Below are 24,695 nucleotides of genomic sequence, written 5' to 3'. Positions count from 1 at the left end.
CTGACTGTGCTGAAGTCAACTACAAAGCGTGGTGCGTCCGGGATACGAGAGCTTGGAGTTTGATTTGGACGGCGTGGATACCGTTATTGTCATTGAGAAGAAGTGTTTGCTCATTGAAAGGTTCAGTCGGAGATAAGACCACTTCAACAACCAAGCCGTAAGAATGCTAAACTGCTGTGGCTTGAGGGAAGAAGAACGGCCGAGTCTGTTGGCTGATCGCTTATAGAGTAAGTAAAGCTTGAAATAGGCCGTTCCGCAAACACGTCATGACGACCTCGGAAGAAACCAGCCTTGCCAACGCTATACCGCAAGAAATGCACACGTAGTACATGTCAAAATGGGCGTTTTGGAAGATATGTATGAGTAATGCAAGGAAGCGTTCCGCAATGCGGCAAATGGGCGAGCACGCGGGGAAGTGAACTTTTACAGAGCGGGATTCGTTCGTGACCCGTAACCTGAGCACTGCTGTGTTTACCTAGACAGGGAAAGGGTGAGTATGTGCAATTTGCTGCTGGCTTGCAGGATGTTCTATCGTAGAACGGCAACTTTTTCCAACCGGCGCGAGTCCCAACACTTTGCATCAACATCTGGAGTTTTCAAGCAGCAGTGTCACAAATTAGCTTGGCCATTTAGAACGTGTCAAGGATGCATTCCTTGCTGGAAAAATGCTGCAAAACGCGCTGTGGTACATAATATGCGGCAGTGATTCCCTCCCCATCAACGACCGGCAAGATGGCTCCCCCATCTCGCACCAGCCGCCCGGCTAGCTCAATCGGTAGAGCGTGAGACTCTTAATCTCAAGGCTGCGGGTTCAAGCCCCGCGTTGGGCTCAATTCCCACATCTTTTTGTTTTGGGGGTGAAGTGTTGGGGTGGTGGTTGCGGAGGGCCGAAAAGGATTTTTTTGGCGGCCGCTCGGCGCTGCTTCGCTGCCACATGGTGCCCCGTGTTTCCCGCACGTAACCGCAAGCGAACGACCCTGGAATGTAGCCTATCAGACTTGTGCGGACGTCATGAGCCCAGGTATGCCGTAGTGGTTCTGGAGGTTCAACTTGGTCGACCACTTTTTCCCTCTGTTTGCCCTGCCGATGATTTGTTCGACGCTTCCAGCTAAGCAAGGAGGTAAAGCTACCGCAGCAGCTTCACTAAGAAATGCAAGAAGTTCATAACGGTCACTGCCAGCCGAATGTGACTGATTTTGGCTTTAGAGTTATGCCGGGTTGAGCCTCTAAGTGTAAAGCGTCGTCGTATCGTTGAATATAAAGAAGAAACGATTCATAGGGAAATCTCTTCAGCATCCGCAGGGTATGGCCGTCTCCATAAAGGACTTTGTGATTATGAATTGACCCGGGTAAATTGCTAGCGTATCTTTGAGTACGTTTCATAATCTTAGAAAGCCTGTTTACACCTCGGGCGCCAGCAACAATCCTTAGTAGCATTGGCAAAGGATGAAGTCACGCCTTACCGATGTCGAAGTACACTTTGCTGTTAAGTACGATTGGAAGGACATGTATTCCCAGTTTAGCGACATTTCTATGGAGGTATGTTGAGAATCGTCGTGATCTAGAGACCACAATTTATGTTGCTATGAGAGAATGCAACGTGGGATGTGGGGTGTACTGCTGGATGCGTAACCTGGGGCAGGTCGTAGAATAAGACTTCATTCACTTTCGTGAGTCTAGATAGTTCCGGAGCAACGCTCTTAGTCGCTTTAAGAATTTGTGGTTTGATTTGGCTCACGGCCCCGAGAAAAGATAGTAGAGCGAGGTTCTGGCTAAACAAGGGTGGTAATTTCATCTGGACCAATACTGACCCCCCGTTCGTGCAACACTACAAACGCTTGACAAACCAAATAGCATCGCACGCGTATACAACTCTCTGCGAATGACGATGATTGCTGATTTCCGAAGCTGCTAATGTAGGGAAAGGAAGTCGCCCAACTACGGCTTGTCTGCAGCTTTTTAGGTTGCAGCTCGCCACCATTCACTTACCATATTCCCCATCCATCGCATACCACCGGTTAGTAGATCTTCAGCTGGATTAACAGTCTTATCTGTAAGTCATTATCCGGCATCGACACTTGCTCGTTTTACATTGTCATTAAATTCGACCAGCAGACGCACGGTCCGCGCCCGGACCGCCCAGCGACCTGCCAAAACGCCATCAGAAAAATTTCAGCATCATCACGGCCGAGCTATCCAAGCCCAAGCAAAAGCAAAGCAAAAGGAACGCCCCCTCCCATAGGCTTAGTCTATAGAAGCCTTAGGCAGAAAGCTAACCGGATACGGCAACACCACCTGGGACTTTCCGACCCGGGTAAATTTTTTTTTTATCTCACCACCTCATGGCCATTCTCAACACCAGACCGGACACCGTGAGAGCAAAAAGCTATTCTCTCCGACGGAGAATCGAACCGCGGTCTCTTGAACCGTTGCATGGTTCATTTTACCGAAGTTAATTCGGCAAAAAAATTATTCTCTCCGACGGGGAATCTGATTACTCTGTTAGCATGAATTCTTCAGAGGAGTCGAACTGTGAGCCTTACCGAACCCCGGTCTCCCGCGCTTGCTAGAGTAGATGCTTTGACAAGCGGAAATCATCACCACTAGACCATCGAAGATGAGAAACTCCTTGAAAGAGCTGATGGGCTGTTGATGATAAAGGCATGAAGGTTATTGCTTATGTCCCAAGCGTCAAGGGCTGAGCATGTGTGAACTCAGCTTAACATATCTTTGAAATGTCAGGGGAAGGTTTGATTTGGCCGGTGGCTGCTGGAAGTTGGAATGATTGCTGAAGCGATTTTCTTCCGTGTGACCCCGCAGTTGGCAAGCCTGGACAGCGTCTAAGACGTTCGTCCTAAAGAGACCTGGTACCAAGCACCGCACCGGAGCGAATCTTCCATTGCCTCGCGTATTGGATACAATTGCGAATGATATATCTAGAAGTGTTGGGCACTATGACTGTGAGCTCGAACTGATCAATGGCCCAGCATTGCTGTGCTACTTGTATTGCTTCAAGTTGCCAATACGGCAGGCAACTGGAATGGAAAAGAGGTTTCTTAATAGTTCGTGTTAAAAGACCTTTAGGTTACAGCGCACTCGCAAAATGTTTCTGCCCTAAAGCGTACGACCAGCCAGAACATCCATCATCCGGTTCTATCTGTTGCAATAGAGAACGAACACTGGCCGCAGGTGTCCATCAAAGACAACTCTCCGAACCAGCCAATTTAGTCGCGTCGGAAACAACATCAGAGTTGTCTTCCTCCGAGGTGCTGCGGGTTGTGCTCGTATCCGTCATGCGCGGGTCATCCGGGAGGCCAGGCTGGCCATCGGTGCGGTGGGCCGGGCGGCTGTATCCCTGTCAGTAGGAGGTCCAGTATGACTGGTAGGGTTGGCATGCTCACAAGAGGTTCTGGCCGGCAAAAAGCTCGCGTCCCTCCCTTAGCATCCGCTTGACATTCTCCTTTCCCTTACGAAGTTTGGCCTCAAGGTCGCTGATTTCCTCGTTTAGGACGCGCAGTTCGTATTCCGCCTTGACGAGCTCGATGAAGAGCATGGGATCGATGGGACCAGTGTCGAAGATAGTGTCGAGGGTAGCCATGGTGTCGAAGTTGGTCTGATTCAAAGTTCCTCGATGTTGGGTGGTTGGCTCCGTACGTTGGGAGGTCGGCTTTGTATGAGGTGTAGAACGAACGGAGGATGGAGGGAGGTGGGTTACGATTTAAGCCTAAGCTTTCGCGAAGAATGACGGGCAGCTGGATGACGGAATGAGTTGATGCCACGTGCTTGGTAGCAGTGGTCGGTGCGGTTTGACCAGCCAGCGGTGTCTTAAGGCCCCACAGAACTGGTTACCACACCCACCGGAGTAACACAGGCGAAGAAGAAGGTTTCTTGATTGTTTCGACCGCAACAGTATCTCCGCAACGAAGGCAACGTACCATGCACTCGTCCCCCTATTTACTCTTCTTTGTCAATCAATTTCCATTGATTTAACCACAGGCACCATTGCACTGTCCGTTCTAAAGTGTTCCCCCGAAAGAGCCATCTCAGAACAATGGGGCTTGTTCATTGTTTCCAAACAAAGTGTAAGCTAAAAGACTAAGCCCAGCATCCATGCTCGCCACCAATGGTAGTGGTGATCCCAGCCAGGAAATATGTATAGGTAGGCAGCGGTAACAACCGATGTGTTCGTTTGCTGTCTTGCTCGAGAAATGCGGTGGCTGCCGTTCATGTCAGGGAATTGGACCAACAGTCGATCGTAATCATCAAAAAGACGTATCACCATTCTGTTAAGAATCTGCGAGAGTTTGCATAGTATGACGCTTTGCAAGCAGACAGTCACGGCCTTTGCACGACTCTTTGTCATTGTTTTTTGATCGGAGTGTCTCCATTGGCGCGGACTTGCATCGCCGATTCTGACGGCCTTGACCACACTTTCCACAACACCAATTACCCGGGTAATCAATCTACACTTAGCCAAACGTCACATCAAATGCGCACGAAGATGCGTCTTTAGCTCGCTAGCTCACCACTTCTTAAGAGCCTATTTCGCTGCAGTCAGAGCCTTTCCTGCGGAATCGCGTGCAGCTGCCATCTTCATGCAGAAAGCCGTGTCATCCACCTCAACCTGCATGTCCAAAGTATACTGGCATCCACGGTTTAACTCCGCGATGTTTTTGAGCTCTCGACTGGCCTTGAAGAAATACAATGCCGCGCAACGGCCAGAATTTCCGCACTCCCCTTTCTGCACCGCCAAGCTTATGCGTCCACTGAACAATGTTTCAGGCAAATGTCCGCCTTCTTTCATCTTTACGCTGTGATCCTAAACAATTCCATTGTCCGCTTATTTGCGAAATGGTCTTAAACGCGGACGGGCTCTGCAGTTTTGATTCTTACCACAACAGAATCCATCTTCACAGTCGACCAAAACCACCATCATGAATCCATCCTCTTCGAACACTTCGAGCAGCAGCGGTTCTACGAACCATGCAGGTAAGAAAGTCAACTCTGAGTTAGCCCTTCTTCGAGGCGCCTATCAAGCGGCCATTCGCCGGCAAGCAAAAGGCAGTGGCGCGGCTGTGCCACCTACTCCCCGACTCAAGCCGCTATGTCTCAACTCGGATGAGGACATTCCGGAATTGACGCTTCCAGAGGCTAAATATGGTGTGACCTTCCGCTGATCCGTTACTCAGTCGTGTCTGAAAGAAATGAATCTTTAGAGAATAAATAGAACATTTATCGCTACCAACCTACACCGCTTCGGTCTTTCCATCCAGTGCTTATATTGCCGGCTTAGCCCAGCACTAACCTTCTTTGTCTAATTATATCATCACATATAGTATAGGTATGTATGGAACGCTCTCGCGGTTTGCTCGATTTCTGTATGACATAAAGACATTACAGGGCCTACCATGTCGGTGAGTTGATCGCGGTCGTCGTGTACTGGCTGAGTCTCTTTCCCAATACTCTCCAAGATTAAACAAGTAGTCAAAGCGTAAGAGTATATTGTCTTAGTGTTTCTGTGATGCATTTGTAGAGTTATGGCTTACATCCCACGGCGTTTAAAGGTAATATTGCTTTGAGCTTTACTTGATTATGGTTGTTAGTAAGGAATTGATCATGGTTGTTAGTAAGGAACTTGAGTGCGTAAGGAACTTGTGTGCATGTCACTAGATGACCTATAAGCCGAAGAAAGTTTTTTTTTTCTATGCAAATTTGTATGTGATGTGATTTCTATACGACCTGGTAGGTAAATACCACATATTCTAAGAAAGAATAGATCAACTCCCACTATTCCGCCATGTCGGAAACTCAGGCATATTGTCAAAGAAGTATCCGAAGATGCCTCTAAAGCTGCTCAGCCAGAGAATCTATTTGACTCAAAAAAAGGAGAACTTGCCCCTCCGTTTCGGCGAAGTAGCCTGCTCCAGCTGCTGCTCAACGGTCTTCTTCTCATCCTCTAGGGCCCGAAGTTTATCTGTCAATTCAGCGTTAATCTGAACACGTCCAGCGTTCATCTCCTCGAGTCCCAGAAGACGGCCGGCGTCGACACGGCCCTGCCTCTCCAGCTCTGCGTTCCGTTGCCCGAGCTCAAGGAGTCGGTTGGCGTCCATGTGCCTCTGGATTCTAAGCTTTGCGACCTTCTTCTCGGCATGGAGCCTCATCTTCCTTTCTTCTTCGAGCTGGGCCGCGAGAGAACGCTCCGCAGACTTCTCCGGATCACCATGCTCCTTGGAACCGGGTGACTCTGAGAGGGGCGTGGCGGACGAGGAATCGCCGCCGGAAGAGGATTTGTCGTCACCGCCAGACATTTGGTTTTCAAGCTGGGACTTCAAGCGATCCCAAGTGTTCTTCTCCATGTCTAGAGCAATGTGGGACTCTTTCGTTTTTGGGAATGAAGTCGTGGTGATAATGTTTATCGTCGAGGGGTGAGGAGTGTAGTGAGATTGATGGAAAGCATCGGGTAATCGTTTCATGGACTTTTTATTGCCGGTCTCACTGACATTACTTCTAGACATATGTATTGCTCTTCTACAACAGTACTGTTTTTGAACTACTTACTAACACGCTACTGGCCGATTATGCCAAGGGTACACAAGATTCCCATTAAGCACGCTTGGCGCGTAGGATCAAAACACGCAACGTTTCCCTTCCCTCCCCCACAGACAGAAGATCGCATTCAGCCCTATATGCCAGGCACTCTCGACACTACCCTGCTTCCCAAGACCTCATCAACCATCAGACATGCCGTTCAACGTCGAAGCCTCCATCACCACTGTCACGGCGATCCGCAAAGATCTCGACCCTCTGCACAGCCAATCGCCTCAGGACCAGACACGCTATGGCATAGCAGCAAGGATCAAAGACGCCATCAGAGACACCGAAACAAATTGCCACTCAACCTACAGTCCGGGTGAGCGCCATGAGTACTGCGAGAGGCTCAGCAAAGCCGTGATCGAGCTGCAAGAGGCGAGCGAGTGAGTCGTGTCATTGTTTCGCCGTCGCCTCAGCAGTAGGTGATGTTAATATTCTTACACAACTACCACAGGGAGGCACATATTCGTCGCTGCGCGCTGAAGTGCAGATATATTTTGGGTTGTTTGCTTGGGTATCTGCAAAGTGTGAGACAAAGGGATGTTGGCACAAGGCAGCAGGACCGAACAATGATGATACAGAATGTGTTGGAGTGATGTGGATGAATGAGTGGGATTGCAGTGGATGTGTAGGTACTTGGTTCTTGTAAATGGCGTTCTGTGGTGGCAGACTTGGGCTTTGTGGCGTTGTGGCGGATATCGGAATTATTGGCGTTCTCGCTATTTTGACCTCACTGCATGGATAGGCCTACGAGTAGCAAAACTTAAACCTTGATACTACGAAAAGGATGTGGAAAAAGCGAAGAAACTCTTGCCAAGATGTGAGAACGGAGGCCAAGGAAGGGTTCGACCAGGAATGTTTGCAAAGATTGCTGGTATTTTATTAGTTGGTAGAAATTAGTAAATCTGATGTGTAGAGGGCGGGCTAGCAGTCACTCTGAAACCGTTTTTGTATGAAGTGTCCAACTTGGACTTGCTGTCGGTGAAGCTAATAGATAAGCCCAGAGCAGGTGGTGGGAAAGAGCAAGGGATGACATTTGGATACCCCTTACATGACCCACAAAGCGCCTTTGTGTCCTCCATCTCCGCGTTCATCTCGCAACAAAGGAGCTTCTGATTATCAACACTGCCGCACGCAGTAATACTTGGAGCATCATTCCCCGGATTGGGGCCCATACTCTGGCTACTTGAACAAAGCCCTGTAGTGGGCTTGCTCAGACATACTCATCAACGCCGAAGTTAGCACCCTGCATCAGCAAAGATCACACACGGATGGAGGCAACTGGATCCACGGTACCACGGCCAGCAAGGCAAAATCAGCCACGCCCGGCGTCAGAAAATCTCCGGGTGCTTGTGCCCCAGCAATCTGCAGAGCCAAGTCCTTCTGGAAAAAGGTTCTCCTTGGGAGCAGTCACTACTCCACCAGGAGGCAGCCTTTCATCATCAAGTCTGTCGTCAGAAGCAGACTCTTTCTCAGTACCAGTCGCTTCTTCACCAGTCGCTTCTCCAGGACCAGCTGCGGCGTCACAACCACCCCCAGTAACACGAAGCCCCGCGACCGTCGCTGCGGAGGTGAACCCGCTGAGTCAATTTTACTTTTCGTTCGGTCGATATATCGCATGTGCAGCTCTTTTCTACGTCGTGCTCTACTTTTACGGATCGGGCCTTACAATTATCACGAAACTCGTCTGCAGTCCACACGATCAATCCATCGACATTCCGTTCTCGATCTGGCCAGGCTCCGCCGCCCCTAAGAATGTGAGCTTCAGCATGTTGAAGGAACCTGGAGGTTTCTGTGACCTCCTTGCGCCATGGAAGGATATTCCGGACGTGCTTGTCCACAACGACGGAGAGCCAAGGTACGCGGGCACGCTGGTGGAGCTGCTGAATGACAGCGACCACGCTCTTCGGGATCTGTCGATATACGTCAGAAACAGCAGACTGGAGGAGCGGGAAGACATTCAAATGGCCCTCAAAAACATCATCGACGCAGGAGAAGCGGCAAAAAGGTACGCACGCGTGACCACCATGCCTCATCACGAGTCCCCACTAACGCGCTGAAACCGCAGGCTCAACAACAACTTCAAATCGCGTCTCGCCCCACTCATCCCGCACCTCCCGCCGAAAAGCAAACGGCTCATACGACAACTCGCTTCCAATCCCCCGCCCGGCCTCCACGACCGTCTCTTCTCCCACATCCTCGACCCCCTCTTCCTCCTCCGCAACGACCCGCTGAAGCTCTTCCTCGTCCCGAAGCCCTCTAACTTGACGGCATGGGAGATCCCCAAGCTGGTCTCCGTCATGCACGAACTGAACACCACTCTCACCACCATGCAAACCGAGCACAGGCGTATCGAGGATGTCTTGGTGCTGCTCGGCATGAGCATGGAGCCGGGACGGAATGTGTACGTGCGGGGCGTACTGGCGAGGTTTTGGATGAGGCTGGCGACGGAGACGGACTGCAGGAATAGACACTTCCGGACGCACGTGAAGCTGCTGAGTGGCTATGAGGTGCATTTGCGGTGGGCGGTTAAGGCTGCGGGGGACGCGTTGAGGGTTGTGAGGGAGGTTGAGGCCTCGTTGGGGCAACAAGAGAGGAAGGGCAAATCGTGTTCCGTTCTCGAGGAAGCTAGGCGGATCTCCTGCATGAAAGGCGCTGAGATTCACGACGAAGTCGGTCGGGCTGTAGGCGAAAGTTGGGTTTTTGGAGAAACGTTGTAATGGTTAATCAGACTCGTATCTTCTGAACCTGCTAGAAGTCGATTTTGTCACGTCGGGTGCTTGAACAGCTACCTGCTATACTGCACCGTTAGAAGGTTGTCACCAGGTATCGCGCCGCCGCCGAAGACTCCCGAACCTTTCAGTTCACGCCACGAAGGAGTGATTGTTACTACATATGTGGTACATTCGTACAAATTGTGGAAACAGTCATGGTCTCAAGCAAAAGACTAAAGTTGGGTTCGGTCTGAAAGGAGACAGCCCCAATGCGCCCAAGATAATGATTACGGACGGCAAACAGGCCAAAAACGAAGCCACAAAGGATCCCGGTTGACGTATTAACTGACGGCGATAATGATCTTCCCAGAAAAATATGAGTAAGGCCTTGCGTAAATAGAGAAAGAAATTATGGCCAAGAAAACCATGCGTGAGTAAAAGGCCCGAAAGTGTAAATCGGAAAATAACACGTAAATCGTTGTCCAGGCCCAGCAATGGAATCCAGCTTACACGTCGATAGATTGGCAAATGTCTCCTCTCAACCTTTTCCTACCACCACTTACACAGCAACATCACCCGCTCATCCCCCACGCCCCCTCCTCCGCCTCCACTGCCTTCTTCAGCATCCCTTTCTGCTCCCACGCCTTGACCATCAGCGGCACTACATAATCCTTCGGCTCCCACGTATCCGCAAACTCCTCGCCGGTCAGCGGATCGGGCGCCCAGGAGACGAGGTACTTGTCCGCGGACTCGTCCACGATGCCGCGCGCCTCGTAGTAGACGTCGTACGCCGGGGGCTTCTGCACTTTGCGGCGGCGGTGGACGGTGTGTTGCTTGGTCCAGCCTGTGCCGCTCTGCCTTTTGCGCTTCTTGGTGGTGGTGGTGGAGGATGGGGTTGAGGTTCTGGATGATGCCTGGGCGCGAGATGATCCGCTGGGGCTATTGTACTGCCGCGCATTGCCATTGTGTCCTGTGTGTCCCTTCGCATTGTTCTCCGTCTCACGCTCGTCGCGAGTCGGTGTGTGCTTGTGTTCGCGCTGGCAGCTGACGATGGAGGGCTTCACAGAGACAGAGCCGCCGGGGACAGGCGTGTCGGTAGCCGAAGAGTTGGTGGAGATGGACTCGGTGTCGGATATGTCGATCGCGGTCGTTTCGTTTGTAGGGTGGTGGGACGTGGGAGCCTTGGTACGCTCGTCGGTCGGGAGCGCTTGCGTGATGGCATGGTCGGTTGTAGCCTTCGCTGTTGCTGCCCTCGCTTTGGCAAGCTTCTCTCTGGCGGTGCGTGCAGTGGTAGGCTTGTCTGTCGATGGCTTCGGGGCGTTGGGCCTGCTCGGCGCGGACAAGGGCTTCTCGGTACATGGCTTGGGGTTGTCAGGCTCGTTGACGGCTGGACCGGTGGTGGCAGAGACAGACTCCAGATGCTTCAGCCTCTTCCTCTCCAGCGCCTTCTTGGCAGCCCACTCGTACTTGAGAGCGGCGTTGGCGTAGCGCTTGGGCTCCCACGACGGCTCGAAGGGCTCGTTTGTCCTTGGGTCGATGGCCTTCCAGGCGATCTTGTAGCGATTGCCTTTTTCATCAAGGATGGCCGCGGCCGCAAAGGTCTCGCGTTTGGTGTGCGCATCCTTGGCGAACTTGCTTCTGGGCATGGTGGAGCTGGCGGTGGATTGGTAGTGCGGTGGATGGGCGCGAGATTGGGTGTCCGGCGGTGGTTTGTTTGAGCTGGGATGGGATGGAAGGTGAAGCGAGCGGGATGGCTGCGATTGCTGCAAACCTTAACCGCCGTCTTGTGCAACCTGACGTGACGTGCCGAAACGCGTTGCTGTGAGACGCGACTGACACCAATCAAACTTCTGCACCTCTCCTTGTATCTACACTCCCATCCACGCTCTTCGGCCCAGAACTCTCCAGTCCATACCCCCGCACATCCAACGCGCTCGGATGGCCTACGAATGCCACGAAGCGCATGAAGACTGAGTGGTGGCGCCCAGGAAGCTGTTGGCAGTTCATCGATGCGAGGGACACCGTCAGCCGTGTAACCACCATTCCCTGTGATGAAACGCGGACTCATACAGCACTGCATTCTCCTTCGTCGTCTCCAACAGGATGGGCGCAGCCATCCCGCGTCAGCCATGATTTTCGCGAAACCTTCCACAAATCTCTACGTACTTCATCTTACCAACCCGTTGGTCTGCCTGTGTCCTACCAAAACAAACATTGGCACTCGTGTCTCGTACCTGCCTAGCCTCGCCAAGAGCCGATAAAGAGCTCGGCCTTCTGTCAAGGCGTCCTGTTGCTGGGAGAGTGGCAGTGCGTACGGCTTCCGCGACGGCAAACGCCGCGCTGTAGGTGGAAGCGCCACGGTACGGTTTCACATTGAGTCTGCGGACCGGTGTCTGTCCGTTCTGTGACGGCGGAGCCGCAGTATTGCTCACCTGCCATGGCTACCGAAGCGGTCTTGGTAATACTTGTGTATGATGCAAGCATGATTGATTTTGTCGGCGTTTCAGATCCGCCGTCCACCGGTTGCCGTGGGACATGTTCGTGATCTGGAGGGCGCGGATTAGCAGATTCGGCGTGGTGTTTTGCTATGAGGGAGAAGGGGCGCTTTCCCTTCCTCTGTCGTACGGATAGTAAGCTCCGTTGTCAACAATACAGCCTTTCCTTTCTCACAAATTGCTGAATGTTGATTCTGTATCCGACGGGCACAATGAAGATGAGCTTTTGGGCAACGTTGGCTGTGTTTGATTGAGTCTACTGTCTCCAGTGAACTTGTTTTGCTCTAGGTGTATCGGAGCGCGCGTGCGAAATGTGTGGCCTTGATTAAATATCGGCAGGTTTGAAAGTACATCAGGGATATCGAGGATGAGTCTCTTGAATGGACGAGTCTGCCGTAGGAGTTACACCGGTGGTAGGAAAAGATGGAAGGATCGCGTGTAGAAGCTGAAGAGGAATACTGCAACGCGGCGGTCCTCGGAGGTTCATCCTAAAAGGCCGCTCCGCCCGCCGTAGCCCGGCGCGCAGTACGGTGGGCACAATTTATATAAGTTGGTCATCCACCGATACACTGACTTACTCCCAGCTGCAAGCGGACGCCGTCTCTCTGGCTTAGCTTGGTTCTTGCACCGAATCGAAAGCTCGGTACACTTGTTGGTCGCAGGCTCTACCTGTGCGACAAATCGTACTCTGGGTCAAGGGTATAGAAAGAGGGGCGAATGCGATGGCGGGCTTGTCATATCCTGACAGCCCATGTGCATTGTGGCAGCATTGTCATAGTATGACAAGCGTTTCACATCCAGAAGCTGAATTTAGGATCAGAAAATCCTGAAGCAATGTTTCTGTACAAAGATTTTCACAACGCCATTATACGCAAAACGAAAGAGCTTCTAGTTTGTAACTGAACATGACCAGAGTTTCACCAGCTATATAACAGCAGCGGCTCTCGCATCCTCCACAACGGCATGGATTCCACCGACCTCACTAAGGAAGTGCTCCTCGCAGAGCGCAAGCTATGGGAAGAGGAACGCAAGGAGTTCGAGAAGCGGGTGTCGAGCGTCGAGCAGCACGCGAACAATCTACATGACCTCTGGACTGCCAGTGTATGCGAGGTTGATCGCCTGAAGAGTGACAACACGCAGCTGCGTGAGGCCAATTCTAAACTCTGCGACAGCATCAACACGATCTGGTGCGAGCGCATCTTCTTCGAGGAGAAAGCCAATGCTGCTGAGGCGAACGGTGCTGCGCATACGATGGACTTCAAGCAGGCGTATCTAGACCAGCTGGAGAGGTCTCATGAGCTGGAGAAGCAGCTCAAGGAGGCGCTGAAGCAGAAGAAGTCGGCCGAGGAGGCGTGAGAGAGGCAGAGTAAGAGAGATCGGGCTTTCATTGAGGAAGTCGAGAATCGTATCCGCTCTTCCCAGGGTCGCTGAATGTGCCAGCGATAAGCTTGATCATGAGCGGTGTGCAGTGTTCTTCTCAAAAAAAAAAATAAAAGAATGTGGACGAAACCGTTGAAAAAAAATTCAAAAGCAACAATCTTACAGTTATCAAACGCAACATTTCTTGAACTTCGAGTCGTGATATACCAATCTGTGTCCTGTTTTTGCTTCGATGAGCTTCAGGTTATACAAATCCTGACTCTTTTTGCCCTCGGCTGACCTCAACCCAGGCAATTCCCGTACCGTTTCAGATGAGCCAATAAACACAACAACGAGCTATATCCATCATATGTGCTTTCTTATAGTCACGACCGAGGAATGGGGAGTAATACTGTTTCCATCTCCATGTAACAGCTATTTTAAAAGGTTAAGCTGCCTGCTTGTTTTCCCGCTGCAGCTCCGCGACTCTCACCCACACACCACCGACACCATGACTGCTAACCCAGCCAATCAGGAGAACGCGACCTTGTGCTTCGTCCTGCGCGCTCCAGCTCCGCGACTCTCCCTCCAACACCAACACCATGGCGGCCAACACCCCCACCAACCAGGCCATGCCATCCAAGTTGAAGCCCGCTGACGCTACCAAAGTTCGCCGTAAGCGCGCGACCGAAAAGGACGTCTTGAAGGCCATCGCCAACCTATCCACCGAGCTGACTGGCGCAATGCACACCTTCAAAGCCGACTTGTGCAAGGACTTCGGCCAAATCCGCAACAGCATTCGAGAACTAGGCTCTGAGTCCGGCCCATTCAGAACCGAGATGCGCGCCCACCGCGCCGAGCTAAGCGCCGCCATAACCACTTTTGAAGACAGGGTCGGTGCCCAAATCGGCAAGACCAGCGAGAGCCTCCGTCAGCAACCTGCGCGAAAGGAAACACTGTAAGCCACTAATAACATTCCTTAGAAATCTCGTTCTAACTGTAGACTAGCTTGCTCGGAGTGCTTCGCGCACCCTTGGTCTTGCCAAAGCCCCTGGCCGCCCTTCCCGACCGCGCCCGCTCCTCCCTCCGTACCGACCGTGACCACTCCGCCGTCACCAAGGTCCGCAGGAGCGCCTGCACCCGCCGACCGACCACGGCACGCTCAGGTCTGCGCTCATAGACATTTTGGCTGGCACCCGACGCTGGAGAAGGATGTGGTGTTATTAGAGGCTTCGGGTTTGGCGCTTCTTTCTTTTCTAAGGAAAGGCATTGCTGGGGGGAGTCACAAAATGCTTTCTGTACCAATTTCCAACCAATTCCCACTTCTTTACATGGCTTTTGCTTCCCAACCTCGGCTACTGCTTTAGGATTCCGCCTCACCGGCCGTTGCGCTCGCTGGTCCTGCACTGCCTGCTCCATCCATATCTCCACAGACGAGGTAATACCGCCTAGACTGATACACGAGAGGGGTTAGATGAAGTAGTGTCGCCGTATCTCGCGAGGACTCTGAGCCTTGCCTTACAAGGAGAAGTGCCTCGACTGACATGGTGGGCTGAAGTGAAGGTGGTAGGGAACGATCATGTTGTGAGGCGGAACTAAACCGGAGATTAGCAGACGGTAATGAAGACCAAGATCCATGCTTGCACACTGAGAAGCCCTCGTATGGTGCTGGTCTCTTGTATTGTTGCGGCCTCACAAAGCAGTCCTACTAGCAACAGGTCATAGGGAAGAGTCAAGCAAGCACTGCAGCCATCAAGTCCATTCTGATTCTCATCTACGGGTATGCCTATTCCATTGCTCTTCGTCCATCATCATCAAATACCGTATCAAGAAGTCCATGGTGCTGCAGTATCGAGTGTGCGGGTGGTGGAGTTTGACTTAGGTTATACTGAGAGTTGGTGCGGCGGAGTGGGGTTGAAGGGCGGGCGACGTTGGCTTGTCACGCCCTCGAGTCGATTGGCAATTTTGAATCAAGCGCAATGGCGGCGACGCATTGGTCAGACATTTGAGAGCGCGTACATGGCTAGCCGGAGGGCTCGAGAAGGGGGGACAGCGTCCAATGTTACCGCGGATTTTGGCGGCCAATGTTCAGAGTTGGTGGGGTGGAGAGGCAGCGCGACGAGCAGAGCGTAGCCTGCGCTTTCGGGCGGGTGGGCGCGACTTGGACACAGCATTGCAGGTGTGGTGAGGATGGGCGTTGCGCTGCGGCGGCTTCAACATGGCTGTTGTTAGCACGAGAGTTATGGTTGCGGGAAGTGGGCAGTTTCTTACAGCGCATCCTGACGGTCGAAACGCTGATGCATCTTGTCTGAAAGGCACGAATGTCGGCATGGAGGCCGTCAACGTCGGCTCGAAGACCACCCATGTCGGCATGGAGGCCGCTGACTTAGACTTGAAGGCCGCACGTGTCGGCTTCGAGGCGGCTAAACTGGACCTGGAGGCTGCCCATATCGTCGTTGAGGGCGCCCATATAGGCGTGGAGGCCGCTCATATCCGCATGAAGGGCGCCCATGTCGGTTCTGCCCTCTACACCTGGGCCCAGGGAAAATGCTCTTTCTAGTCACGCACACCATACCGTAGTCTTAAGCACTCCCCGACGACGACGGGACTCACCGACGAACTCCGAAACTAAAGTCGCTGTCCCGGTGCTTTAACTGGCCCTGCATATTGACAGTAGCAGCAATAGCAGCGACACGGCGCTTTGACATCGTTATCGGCTTGGTCTAGATGGGGGTTATGTCATTCTGTTGATGATGAGAGGTAGATGGCAAAAGATTGCCAAATCCACATTTCCCCGAGGTCGCACGAAGGTCCAGCAACCATCTGACACAAACCTGGCTGGGTTGTGGCGTCGTTTCGGGCTAAGCTGAATGCACAGACTGACAGCTCATAGTCCAATCAGACCCTCGCTTCGGGCTATCTCTTACCGCAGTTGGTACGACAGTGCCCACGCCGCCAGCCTTGCTACGCGTGTACTATAAGATAACGCTCGGGCGCATTTTCTTTACCTCACTATTCCCTTCCCTACCGCCTGCGCCTGGAGTAATTTGAAAATTGTCCCTAGACCTCAGCCCTCTATTCAAAATTTGTTTCTCCATCTAAAAATTATGCAGATGCCTGAATTGCCGCAACGCCTACAACAGGGCTATCTTCCGTGGCTCCTCCCATGGACTTTTCTCAGCCTCCTCGCGTCTCAGTGCGTTGCTACAGTCATCAGCACTTTCCAAGACACAGAATGCCAGAAGTCGATGAATGCCATCGACGGCCCGAACGGATACCCTGACGGGCTTTGCACATCCTTTGCGAGCAAGGCGTCTGGCCACTTCTCGAGCTTCCAAGTCGTCGGCAAAGATCGCGGATGTACCGGTGGGTGCAAGCCTCCCAAGCCACTATGTCCGAAGAAAGCACTAACGAGGAACGAAAAACAATCAAGTCACCATCTACGGTAGTAACTCGGATACCGCAGAGTGCTCGTCGGACACGCTTGAGTTCGCCGAGGTCGGTCGCTGCTACAACACGTCGTGGGAGTACTACAGCATCGACGCCTGCATCAAGCCTGAATTGCTTCCATCTTCCACGACCCTCGCTTCACCCACCTCGACCGATTCGAGCAACGAAAGTCCTCCGGCCGGCACCATCGTCGGGGCCGTCCTAGGCGCCATCGCAGGCCTCAGCATACTTCTTGGTGCGTTGGCCTATGTTTATTGCTCCCGACGCCGGCGCAATCATCATGTGGAACAAGCAGGACAGCATCCAGAGCTATCGTCAACGGGGAAAACGGAGATGCCGGCAGACAAGGATACCGAGCAAAGGTTCGAGCTTAGTCCCAAAGCGTTACCATCGGAGCTGGGTCTGCATGAGCCAGCGGAGATGGAAGGCGACGTGAGGTATCCATCTGAAGTGGGGACATCTTGAACGTGTGAGTCAAATGAACAGAGTGAGGAGCTCTTGCGGCCAGCAAACATGAGTCGTGTGTAGCACTGGCACATTATGAGGCTTTGCAATAGACTAAGCAGTAGGGAGAATTCATATTTATCTGATTTTGACTAGGTCCTTGTTGCTGCACTAGCTTAATTGTGGTCGCTGCCGGTGGTCTGGATACTTTCTGGTTGCGTGATAACAACGTCATTATTTGACACACCTCAGCCTTCTGCAAGCATGGCACAACCGGCACACAGTTAAGTCTATAATAAGTGCCCCACAGCTGCACGACGAGAGGCTATGTCGAGGCTGATTACTATCGTGGAGACTGAAGCCCGTAGTGGCTGCTCGTCGTGCCAATCGCATTTCACGCGAGCTCATCAGTTCGTATCATCTCAGGTGCGGCTGAACATCCCCGCACCCAATTACTTGAGGCTGTAACACTGCATCCGCAAGGTTTGCATGGTCGGTTAACTGTACAGGGGGAGTCCAGCTTGGAGAAACTAATCTGCTCTGTGCATGGATTTTAATTCCACCTATCAAATTACGAAAACCCAGCAGGACCAGCTGGCTTAGAGGATTCAGAACATGGAGATCAGCCTTCTGACAATGAATCACGCTATAAATACACCCCAGGAAGAGACATGCACTGATGCTATTCGTATCGACGCCGCGAGGGGGCTGTGCCGACCGGAGTTTGTAGGTAGCCCTTGAATCCCGCAGCGGGACGCTGACTGCAGACTCGTAGGGCAAGTATTAAAGCTCCTCCGTTTGCTCACAGGTCCAACACCATCAAGTCTATTTCAATATTCAAATCATTGATCAATCCCCAAAAATGAGAGCCACTACTCTTTTGGGTCCCGCAACGCTCATCTTCGTCGCTACAGCGGCCGCTTGCTCTACACAGAGTACCCGCATCACCTTCTACGGCGCTCCTGACAACGACCCTCCGGGCTCGACGGAGACCGCGTTTTCGTGTGACCTTGTTTCGAGCCGCGGCAACAACGCAGGAGGGACGGGCGCCTTCGACGACCCTCTCACCTTCGCCACGGCCACCGGCGAGTTCGAGCCATGCGAGGTCATCTACATCCCGTACTTGCAGAAGTACGGCATCAACCAGGACTTCTGCGCCCAGTGCAGTAAGTAATGCGCGAGACCGAAAAACAAAGCCCCATGGTTGCCGCTGACACATGGAAAAGATGAAGACTGGGGCTCTGGCACGTGGCACATTGACATCTGGACCGGCGACAGCTACGACGGTGGCGAGGTCCAGACCGACTGCGAGGAGTCACTCACCCCCGACGACAACCAGAGTATTGTCCGCAGCCCGCCTGATAACCTCCCGGTCGATAGTAAGTCAGCCCGCGCAGTGCGTGATGGCCTGATAAAGTTGGCTAATATTTTCAATAGCGATCGCACTCTTCGATTACGGCCAGTGCAACGTGGATCACACGTACAACGGCAACGAGGCGAGCTGCGATGCCTAAAGGATGAAGGGAGGGTGGTTACGAGGGTGGAAGACTCAATTACGTAGCTAAATTGATATTTTTCGTTGCAGAGTTCCGAAATACATGGAAATCCTTGGCTCTACAGATAACCTATTGGTTTTACAAGTTTTTGTCCCTTGAGCTAGCCCACAGACCATCTAAAGTCTACCTGCGCGGGTTCCGAAGATGGTTGATTACTACCTCCGAAGTGAGCTTTTGAGGATCATGAATGTAGAGGTAGACCTCTGGGTTACCTCAACCAGTTTCAGTAAACGCGCACCGCATCTGGTAACACGCCCTTCGAAGCCAATAATCTTAGCATGCATGGAATCAAGACAGAAGACTGCGGCAGAGTGGCGGCTGAAGCTGCGGTCAGCAAACGTAATGAAATCCTTACACCGAGAGGAAGTTAATCCTTCTGGATTCTCCATGGAGCGCGATTATCGGGCTGGCTTAACGAGGCAGATGAGGCAAACAAGGCAACACATCATGGGGTGTGACATCGTATGATCCGTGCCCGAGAGCCACAAGAATGACCCACAACAGAGATGTAATTTGCCTAATTCTAGTCATGTGGACAGCAAAACTGCCTTTCCAGGTATACGCCACCCGGTCTGTTATACGAGATGGCTGGAAAAGTGTGAATTCGGGGAAGCAAAAGCCAATCACTGCGACGCGCCCCCATGCTACAAGCTCGCTTATATCCTGACAGTATTGGTGCTGGCAAAATATGCCCCAGCATACACCATATCACATGCGATTCGGGGACAAGAGGGCCACATGCGGGAGCCTCACAGCATTGCCTGACGAGTATACGTCACGGATCGCTCCTAAAATAGGTATGGAGAAATCCCTGCTCTTGCGCACGGATTTAGAAAAACATTCCCGGCACACGTCTCATTCGTTGGATGCCAGATACCCAACAATATGGCGTAATACACACGAGCTTCCACTCTTTACGATCGACTTAAGTGTATATGCTAGCACCTCGCTGCACAGCTCGAATTTCCCTGCTTGGCATTAGGTATATAACCTGTCTTCTTCATCTACTCCCCAGCAATCCATCTTTAACAGAACCGGACTCCCACGCAGCAAGACACAACACGACCCTAAGCATGAAATCCATTTTCTTCAGCTTTAGTCTCATGGTTTTCGTCTCTTTTATCTCCGCCACCCCTCTCTCCAGTCGTAACTCTTATCCTTCCCTGCCCGAGTCTCAGAATTTTGCAGAGGACATGCTAGTTACCCGTTCGCCCGGAGAAGGAAGATCTCTTGAAAAAAGGGAGGCAGGAGGAGTGTACCTCTGCACTGACACCAACTGGAGTGGAACATGTGGATATGCACAGCAGCAAGTCGATGCCTGCATTGGACTAACCTCCCCATAGTGTGTGATGTTCCCTCATCCGTGAAAGCTTGGCTAACAGAAAAACAGCTGGCATTCCATCTCTTCCATCGGCCCTGATGAGGGATACGCATTGGTCTTTTCAGAGTACGCCATTTCGCGAGTTTTGCAAAGAGGTTTCAAAGCTAACAGTGGCGTCCAGGGACTTCGATTGCGCCGGAAACGCCTACACCCTGTTCAATCCGGGAAGCGTAAGTTTCAAACCCTTCTTTGCTTGCCGAAGACTGACGTATGGGACTAGTCTGACTTGCAAAACGACGGCTGGAACGATCGCATCGGTAGCTTCCGGGTCAAAAAGATAGCGGGGACATCCTGCATCAGCGACGGACAGCTCTCTCTCCCTGGCATCAACTGCCAGAAGTGCTGCAACAGCTGCACCCGTAGCGGGCAAAGCTGCTGCCCAGATGGTCAGATCTGCTAAGGCTCTCAAACGGCCGCTTTCCAGCCTAACGGGCTGTTTACGGTTTCTTGAGCTTCCCATCACGACGACTACACGTGGTGCTTACCGGCGCACCGTTGCTTCACAGGTATCCGAGGTCGCGAACGCTATTCTACGGCAGCGGCGCGAGTCGACGACACTGTTGGAGTGGACGTTTTCGGCGCTGAACCACGATTTCATTTTCTACTCTTCTCAAACTCTCTCTACTATCCTTCATAACTGTGTTTGGGCTTGGATTTGGGTTTTTCCACGCGCAATCGTTCATCCACACATAGCATTTTGTTACGCACACAGAATAGTAGTGCTTTCCATTAATAGAACGAACTTCAGCCGTCATTGACTTATCATAAACTGGCGGATCGTCCCGTCTACGTGCTCGCGACCCGCGCGGTCGTGCAGGTCGGCAAATTGCAGGTCGATCTGCGCGGACACGGTCAGCAGCTGCTACCTCTCCTTAGGCAGGATGCAATCGTAGTCTTGCGCTTGAGCTGAATGCCTAAGCATCTTTCTCCACACCTTCCGGCGGCAGTCTGCGAATCTTCTTTTGTCACAAACGCCGACAAGGACCGCGCCGGAGGCGGTCGAGTTTCGAGATCCGTTGACCTTGTGCGGCTAACCCGGACCAGGCCTACCAGTAGAAAAGCTCAGCTCGCCACCATCTTATGTGACCGAGCAGTGAGGCTAAACCAACACGGGAAAAAGGAAGAGGGGCTCTGCAGCCAGAGTGCGCGTCTCTAGCCTCATCGTTGAACCTCCTTCCTATCTACCTACACCCAATGAACCTTTAAAGTTACATGAGCCATGGGCACTATCCGTAGAGCGCGTGATACTGGCGGCAGCTCGGTACCGCTGCCTGCATCGCGGTGGTGGTGCGAATGCTCCGAGGGGGCCGGAGGCGATGCCGGCGGTTGGGTGTCGTTGGAGCCGCCGCCGCGGCGCTGCATGCATGCCGCCACGAGGGGGGTCGTCGGTGCCTGTCTAGTCTGGGTGTTAGAAAACATTAGACACTTTCATCGTAAAACTTACTATGAGGGCTTGTTTTATCTTCTAACACCCTATGTCTTGCATAGCAGGTCTATTTTCATGTAGGTTCCACGAACGTATGCGACACGCACTGTTGCCGTGGTAAATCGTTAGCTTTGTCTTTCAGGAATTTTCTTAGTACAAAGCCCGATGTTTGTTCGCTACGTCACGGCGTGTGTTTCAAGTAGTTAAAGTCAGACAGATGCCCAGGCAAACACCAAACCTGAACATGTAACCACTCCCGCAATGGCCCTTTTAACCGCGCGCACATCCATTCCTTCCGGCCATCTTCGGTTTTTCCCTTATCTCTTACCGTTTACATAAACCCTACACTACCTTCTCCTCAACCCTTCACCGAACGTCTGCGTCAACTCCGGAAGCCAACACATCCACCGCCATGGCAACCACCACCACGACTACCAGCGGAACGCCACCAGCCGACCTCCACCGCATAGTCCGCTGCCGCGCAACGACCGCCCGCGACGCGCGATGCGCGTGGACGACCAAGCATGCCTCGGGCTTCTGCCACGGGCACCAACCCGCCAGTGCAGCCAGTGAAGACGGTAAGCCCACACACAGCAGAGGGGGGCGACGTTCACGGCGATCCGTGATGGAGGGAGAGTAGTACACCGAGTTGACGCCTATTCCAGCAACCTCGACCACCGCCACCGCGCCGGGAGGGAAGGCTCCGGTTCCGCAGCTACCTGCCACCGGGGCATCGATGACCGACGTGGTCGAGGCCATTGAGATTATACGGGCGCAACGGAGCGGTGTCGATAAGGACGACGAATTGGCGTTGTGGGAGCTCGACATGCAGAGGGACGCGGTCCTTGCGGATCTGGATCTGGCGTTGGCCGAGGTCAAGGCGCGGCATCGGGCGATCCTAGCGGCTGAGGGGGCCGGCGACTGGCCTTTGGTGCACTTGTTGGCGATGCTGGGCGTGGTCTTGGCCTTTTCCGTCTTGTCTGTTGGAAATTGAGGTGATGTTGTGTTGGGATGGGGAGCGGAGGGGAGGCGAGCTGGCGACCCGGGGGCCGCCTGTATACCCTGGGACGAGCTGACTAAGTTGTTCTGCGTGTACACCATCATTGCTGGACATCTGGTCCATATATGGCCTGTTGACGCTTTAGCCGGACAGGTGCTTCATGGGATCTGGGGTTGGAATCTGTGACTAGCATGGGAAATTGTATGATCCTGGCCGACGTGCTTGGAAGGGCGAGTCGCTCACTATCAACGGCCCGGCCGGTTGGGTGTTTTGAAGATTCTGAATGCATGAATCCAGGTCTGTGATACGGCCTCGTGCTGATATCGCCAGCGCAACGCCAGTGGCAGCCGGCGTAAGTGTCGTCGTCCTTCTAAAACATCGCGGCGCGCAACCGCTGCCGCCGCCTGCGCAAGAACCGCTACTTCCCAGCGTTTGCCCGCCTGCACCCAGCTGCGACAGGGCTTACGTCGAGCCAGCGCCTACTCGTCTCGTGCTTGCGCCCAGCCGTGAGAAGGCCTAGCCGCGAGAAGGGCGACCCCATAACCGTCAAGTGTGACCCCAATCCTCCGTCAAGTGTAACCCCGTTCTCCCGCCAAGTTCGACCGTTCGACCCCATAACCGTTAAGTGTGACCCCAATCCTCGGTTAAGTGTGACCCCAATCCTCCGTCAAGTGCGACCCTTAGCCTACGTCAAGTGCGACCCCAAACTGTTAAGTGTGAACCCATCCCGGGTCAAGTGCGACCCCAATCCCACGTTTAGTGTGACCTTAGCTCCCGTCAAGTGCGATCCCAATCCGTCGTCAAGTGCGACCACATCACTAAGAAGAAGATGCTGCGAAGGAAGGTGCGTCGGCCACCACACCGTGCCGCAAAGCGCCGGGCTGAGACAATCGTCCTCACCTGACCTACGTACACTTTTACCACCACCTCCACTGCTGCTGCCGCCGATGCCCGAGAGCCCAAACAGCGTGCCCGTCGCGCTTCTGCCGCGCCGCAGTGACGATTTAAACGCCATTAGATAAGCGAAGCGGCGCAGAGGCTGCCATGGACAGTGGATCAAGACACACGAGTTGCAAGTGAGGATTAACAAGGTTGATTAAAGCAATCTATTACATAAAAAAGATATCTTGGGCCGGTGGAATTGTTACATCTTCGTGAAAACGCATGCAAAGATCTAGAACTTTGTTCGGGCGAGGGTCAGAACTCCATTTGCTCTTTGTTTCGAAATGTAGGACCCTACTTACTTTGGACGCTGCTGCGATGACCACTGAAAGCAATGTTATATCCTCCTCTTCACTAATGAATGCATCAAGATGGTGTAGATGGAATCACCCCGCCCGGCCTGCGTCAGCTTGTATAGGTCATTGACCCGTACTTTACTTTGAGACAGTCTGTCGCGAAGTTAGGCTTAGGGAAGTACTCGCATGGCGCTGCGTGTGAAGGAGCCGCCCCGGAAAAGGCTTCTACATTCTTCTCCGCGCCACCGTCCCATGCCGCGCGGGTGACATACCAAAAGGGAAGCTACGCCAGAAGAGACCTGCACGCTCTACCTGCTTTAACCTTTTAGACCACTCTCCGTTAGTGGCTTACACATTCAGGCTCCATGTGTGGATCGAGCATCATTAACAAAGATATAGTCAGCGAAAAAGAAGTAATCATAGATAACATGTCTTAAAGCCCGCCGTTCGCCGTTTAGAATAGCTGGCCGTCACGCTTTGCGGGTAGCTATATAATAGTTCCCTTCTTTTCTCTTATTACTGTTCGTTAGATCCCTAAAGCCTTAAGCTACCCCTACTACCGATCTTTGATCTCGCATCCAAAGATTCCCCAGTAAATCAACAAATCCGCATCATACCTTGTCGCCATGCCGAGGACGAGAACCCACCACTGGTAATTATTACCTATCTCTTCTATAGCATTACGGAAGTTACTAATACTAGCTATAGTCCTTATTATCGTGGAGAGAGACACGTCGTGGACCTAAACCGTTGCGAAGATAAAGGCCATATAGTATACTGTAAAACGCATGATAAGGTCTACCACGTCCCGGGTGAAGAGTGCTCGGTTTGCAAACTACAGCGCAAGAGAGAGAAGAGGCAGGAGAAACCAAAGAAGCAAAAGAAGCAAAAGAAATAGACAAGTCGTATGAAGACGCAGTCGTCATATACGAGGATGTGGCTGGCCCACCCCGAGGATTACCTGCAGTTCGAGTCTGATCGGACGACTCGATCACAGCGCTTTCCGTCGAAGATTCGCGTCCCCAGACGGGTTATCCATTT

At 52.6% G+C, this 24,695-nt stretch overlaps 7 protein-coding genes and 2 non-coding genes across 9 annotated transcripts; 5 read left to right on the top strand and 4 right to left on the bottom strand.

Annotated features, from left to right (window-relative positions):
• The first annotated feature begins 757 nt into the window (after positions 1-757).
• Positions 758-830, top strand: SLS55_010366. The gene has a single exon. It is a non-coding gene; the product is annotated as a tRNA-Lys (tRNA).
• A 1,644-nt stretch (positions 831-2,474) lies between these two features.
• SLS55_010365 lies at positions 2,475-2,618 on the bottom strand. The gene has a single exon. It is a non-coding gene; the product is annotated as a tRNA-Asp (tRNA).
• A 578-nt stretch (positions 2,619-3,196) lies between these two features.
• Positions 3,197-3,598, bottom strand: SLS55_010364 (uncharacterized protein; the record flags this gene model as incomplete). Its single annotated transcript, XM_066781748.1, has 2 exons — positions 3,197-3,347; positions 3,402-3,598. 2 exons carry the CDS (start codon positions 3,596-3,598, stop codon positions 3,197-3,199), a joined length of 348 nt encoding a protein of 115 aa, XP_066628031.1.
• Positions 3,599-5,876: 2,278 nt separating this feature from the next.
• SLS55_010363 (uncharacterized protein) lies at positions 5,877-6,356 on the bottom strand (the record flags this gene model as incomplete). The annotated part of the gene is made up of 1 exon (XM_066781747.1): positions 5,877-6,356. The coding sequence occupies one exon, from the start codon at positions 6,354-6,356 to the stop codon at positions 5,877-5,879; it is 480 nt and encodes a 159-aa protein (XP_066628030.1).
• Positions 6,357-6,741: 385 nt separating this feature from the next.
• On the top strand, positions 6,742-9,311 carry SLS55_010362 (uncharacterized protein; the record flags this gene model as incomplete). The annotated part of the gene is made up of 3 exons (XM_066781746.1): positions 6,742-6,974; positions 8,285-8,599; positions 8,660-9,311. 3 exons carry the CDS (start codon positions 6,742-6,744, stop codon positions 9,309-9,311), a joined length of 1,200 nt encoding a protein of 399 aa, XP_066628029.1.
• A 566-nt stretch (positions 9,312-9,877) lies between these two features.
• Positions 9,878-10,951, bottom strand: SLS55_010361 (uncharacterized protein; the record flags this gene model as incomplete). Its single annotated transcript, XM_066781745.1, has 1 exon — positions 9,878-10,951. The coding sequence occupies one exon, from the start codon at positions 10,949-10,951 to the stop codon at positions 9,878-9,880; it is 1,074 nt and encodes a 357-aa protein (XP_066628028.1).
• A 1,812-nt stretch (positions 10,952-12,763) lies between these two features.
• SLS55_010360 (uncharacterized protein) lies at positions 12,764-13,156 on the top strand (the record flags this gene model as incomplete). Its single annotated transcript, XM_066781744.1, has 1 exon — positions 12,764-13,156. One exon carries the CDS (start codon positions 12,764-12,766, stop codon positions 13,154-13,156), a length of 393 nt encoding a protein of 130 aa, XP_066628027.1.
• Positions 13,157-13,761: 605 nt separating this feature from the next.
• SLS55_010359 (uncharacterized protein) lies at positions 13,762-14,121 on the top strand (the record flags this gene model as incomplete). The annotated part of the gene is made up of 1 exon (XM_066781743.1): positions 13,762-14,121. The coding sequence occupies one exon, from the start codon at positions 13,762-13,764 to the stop codon at positions 14,119-14,121; it is 360 nt and encodes a 119-aa protein (XP_066628026.1).
• Positions 14,122-17,122: 3,001 nt separating this feature from the next.
• SLS55_010358 (uncharacterized protein) lies at positions 17,123-18,227 on the top strand (the record flags this gene model as incomplete). The annotated part of the gene is made up of 2 exons (XM_066781742.1): positions 17,123-17,129; positions 17,968-18,227. 2 exons carry the CDS (start codon positions 17,123-17,125, stop codon positions 18,225-18,227), a joined length of 267 nt encoding a protein of 88 aa, XP_066628025.1.
• Positions 18,228-24,695: the final 6,468 nt, after the last annotated feature.

This window comes from Diplodia seriata, assembly GCF_021436955.1.
Source record: "Diplodia seriata strain FDS-637 chromosome Unknown scaffold_12, whole genome shotgun sequence".
NCBI classification, from domain to species: Eukaryota; Fungi; Ascomycota; class Dothideomycetes; order Botryosphaeriales; family Botryosphaeriaceae; genus Diplodia; species Diplodia seriata.
Note: the sequence above shows the minus strand (reverse complement) of the source record. Positions and strands in the feature narration are given on the sequence as shown.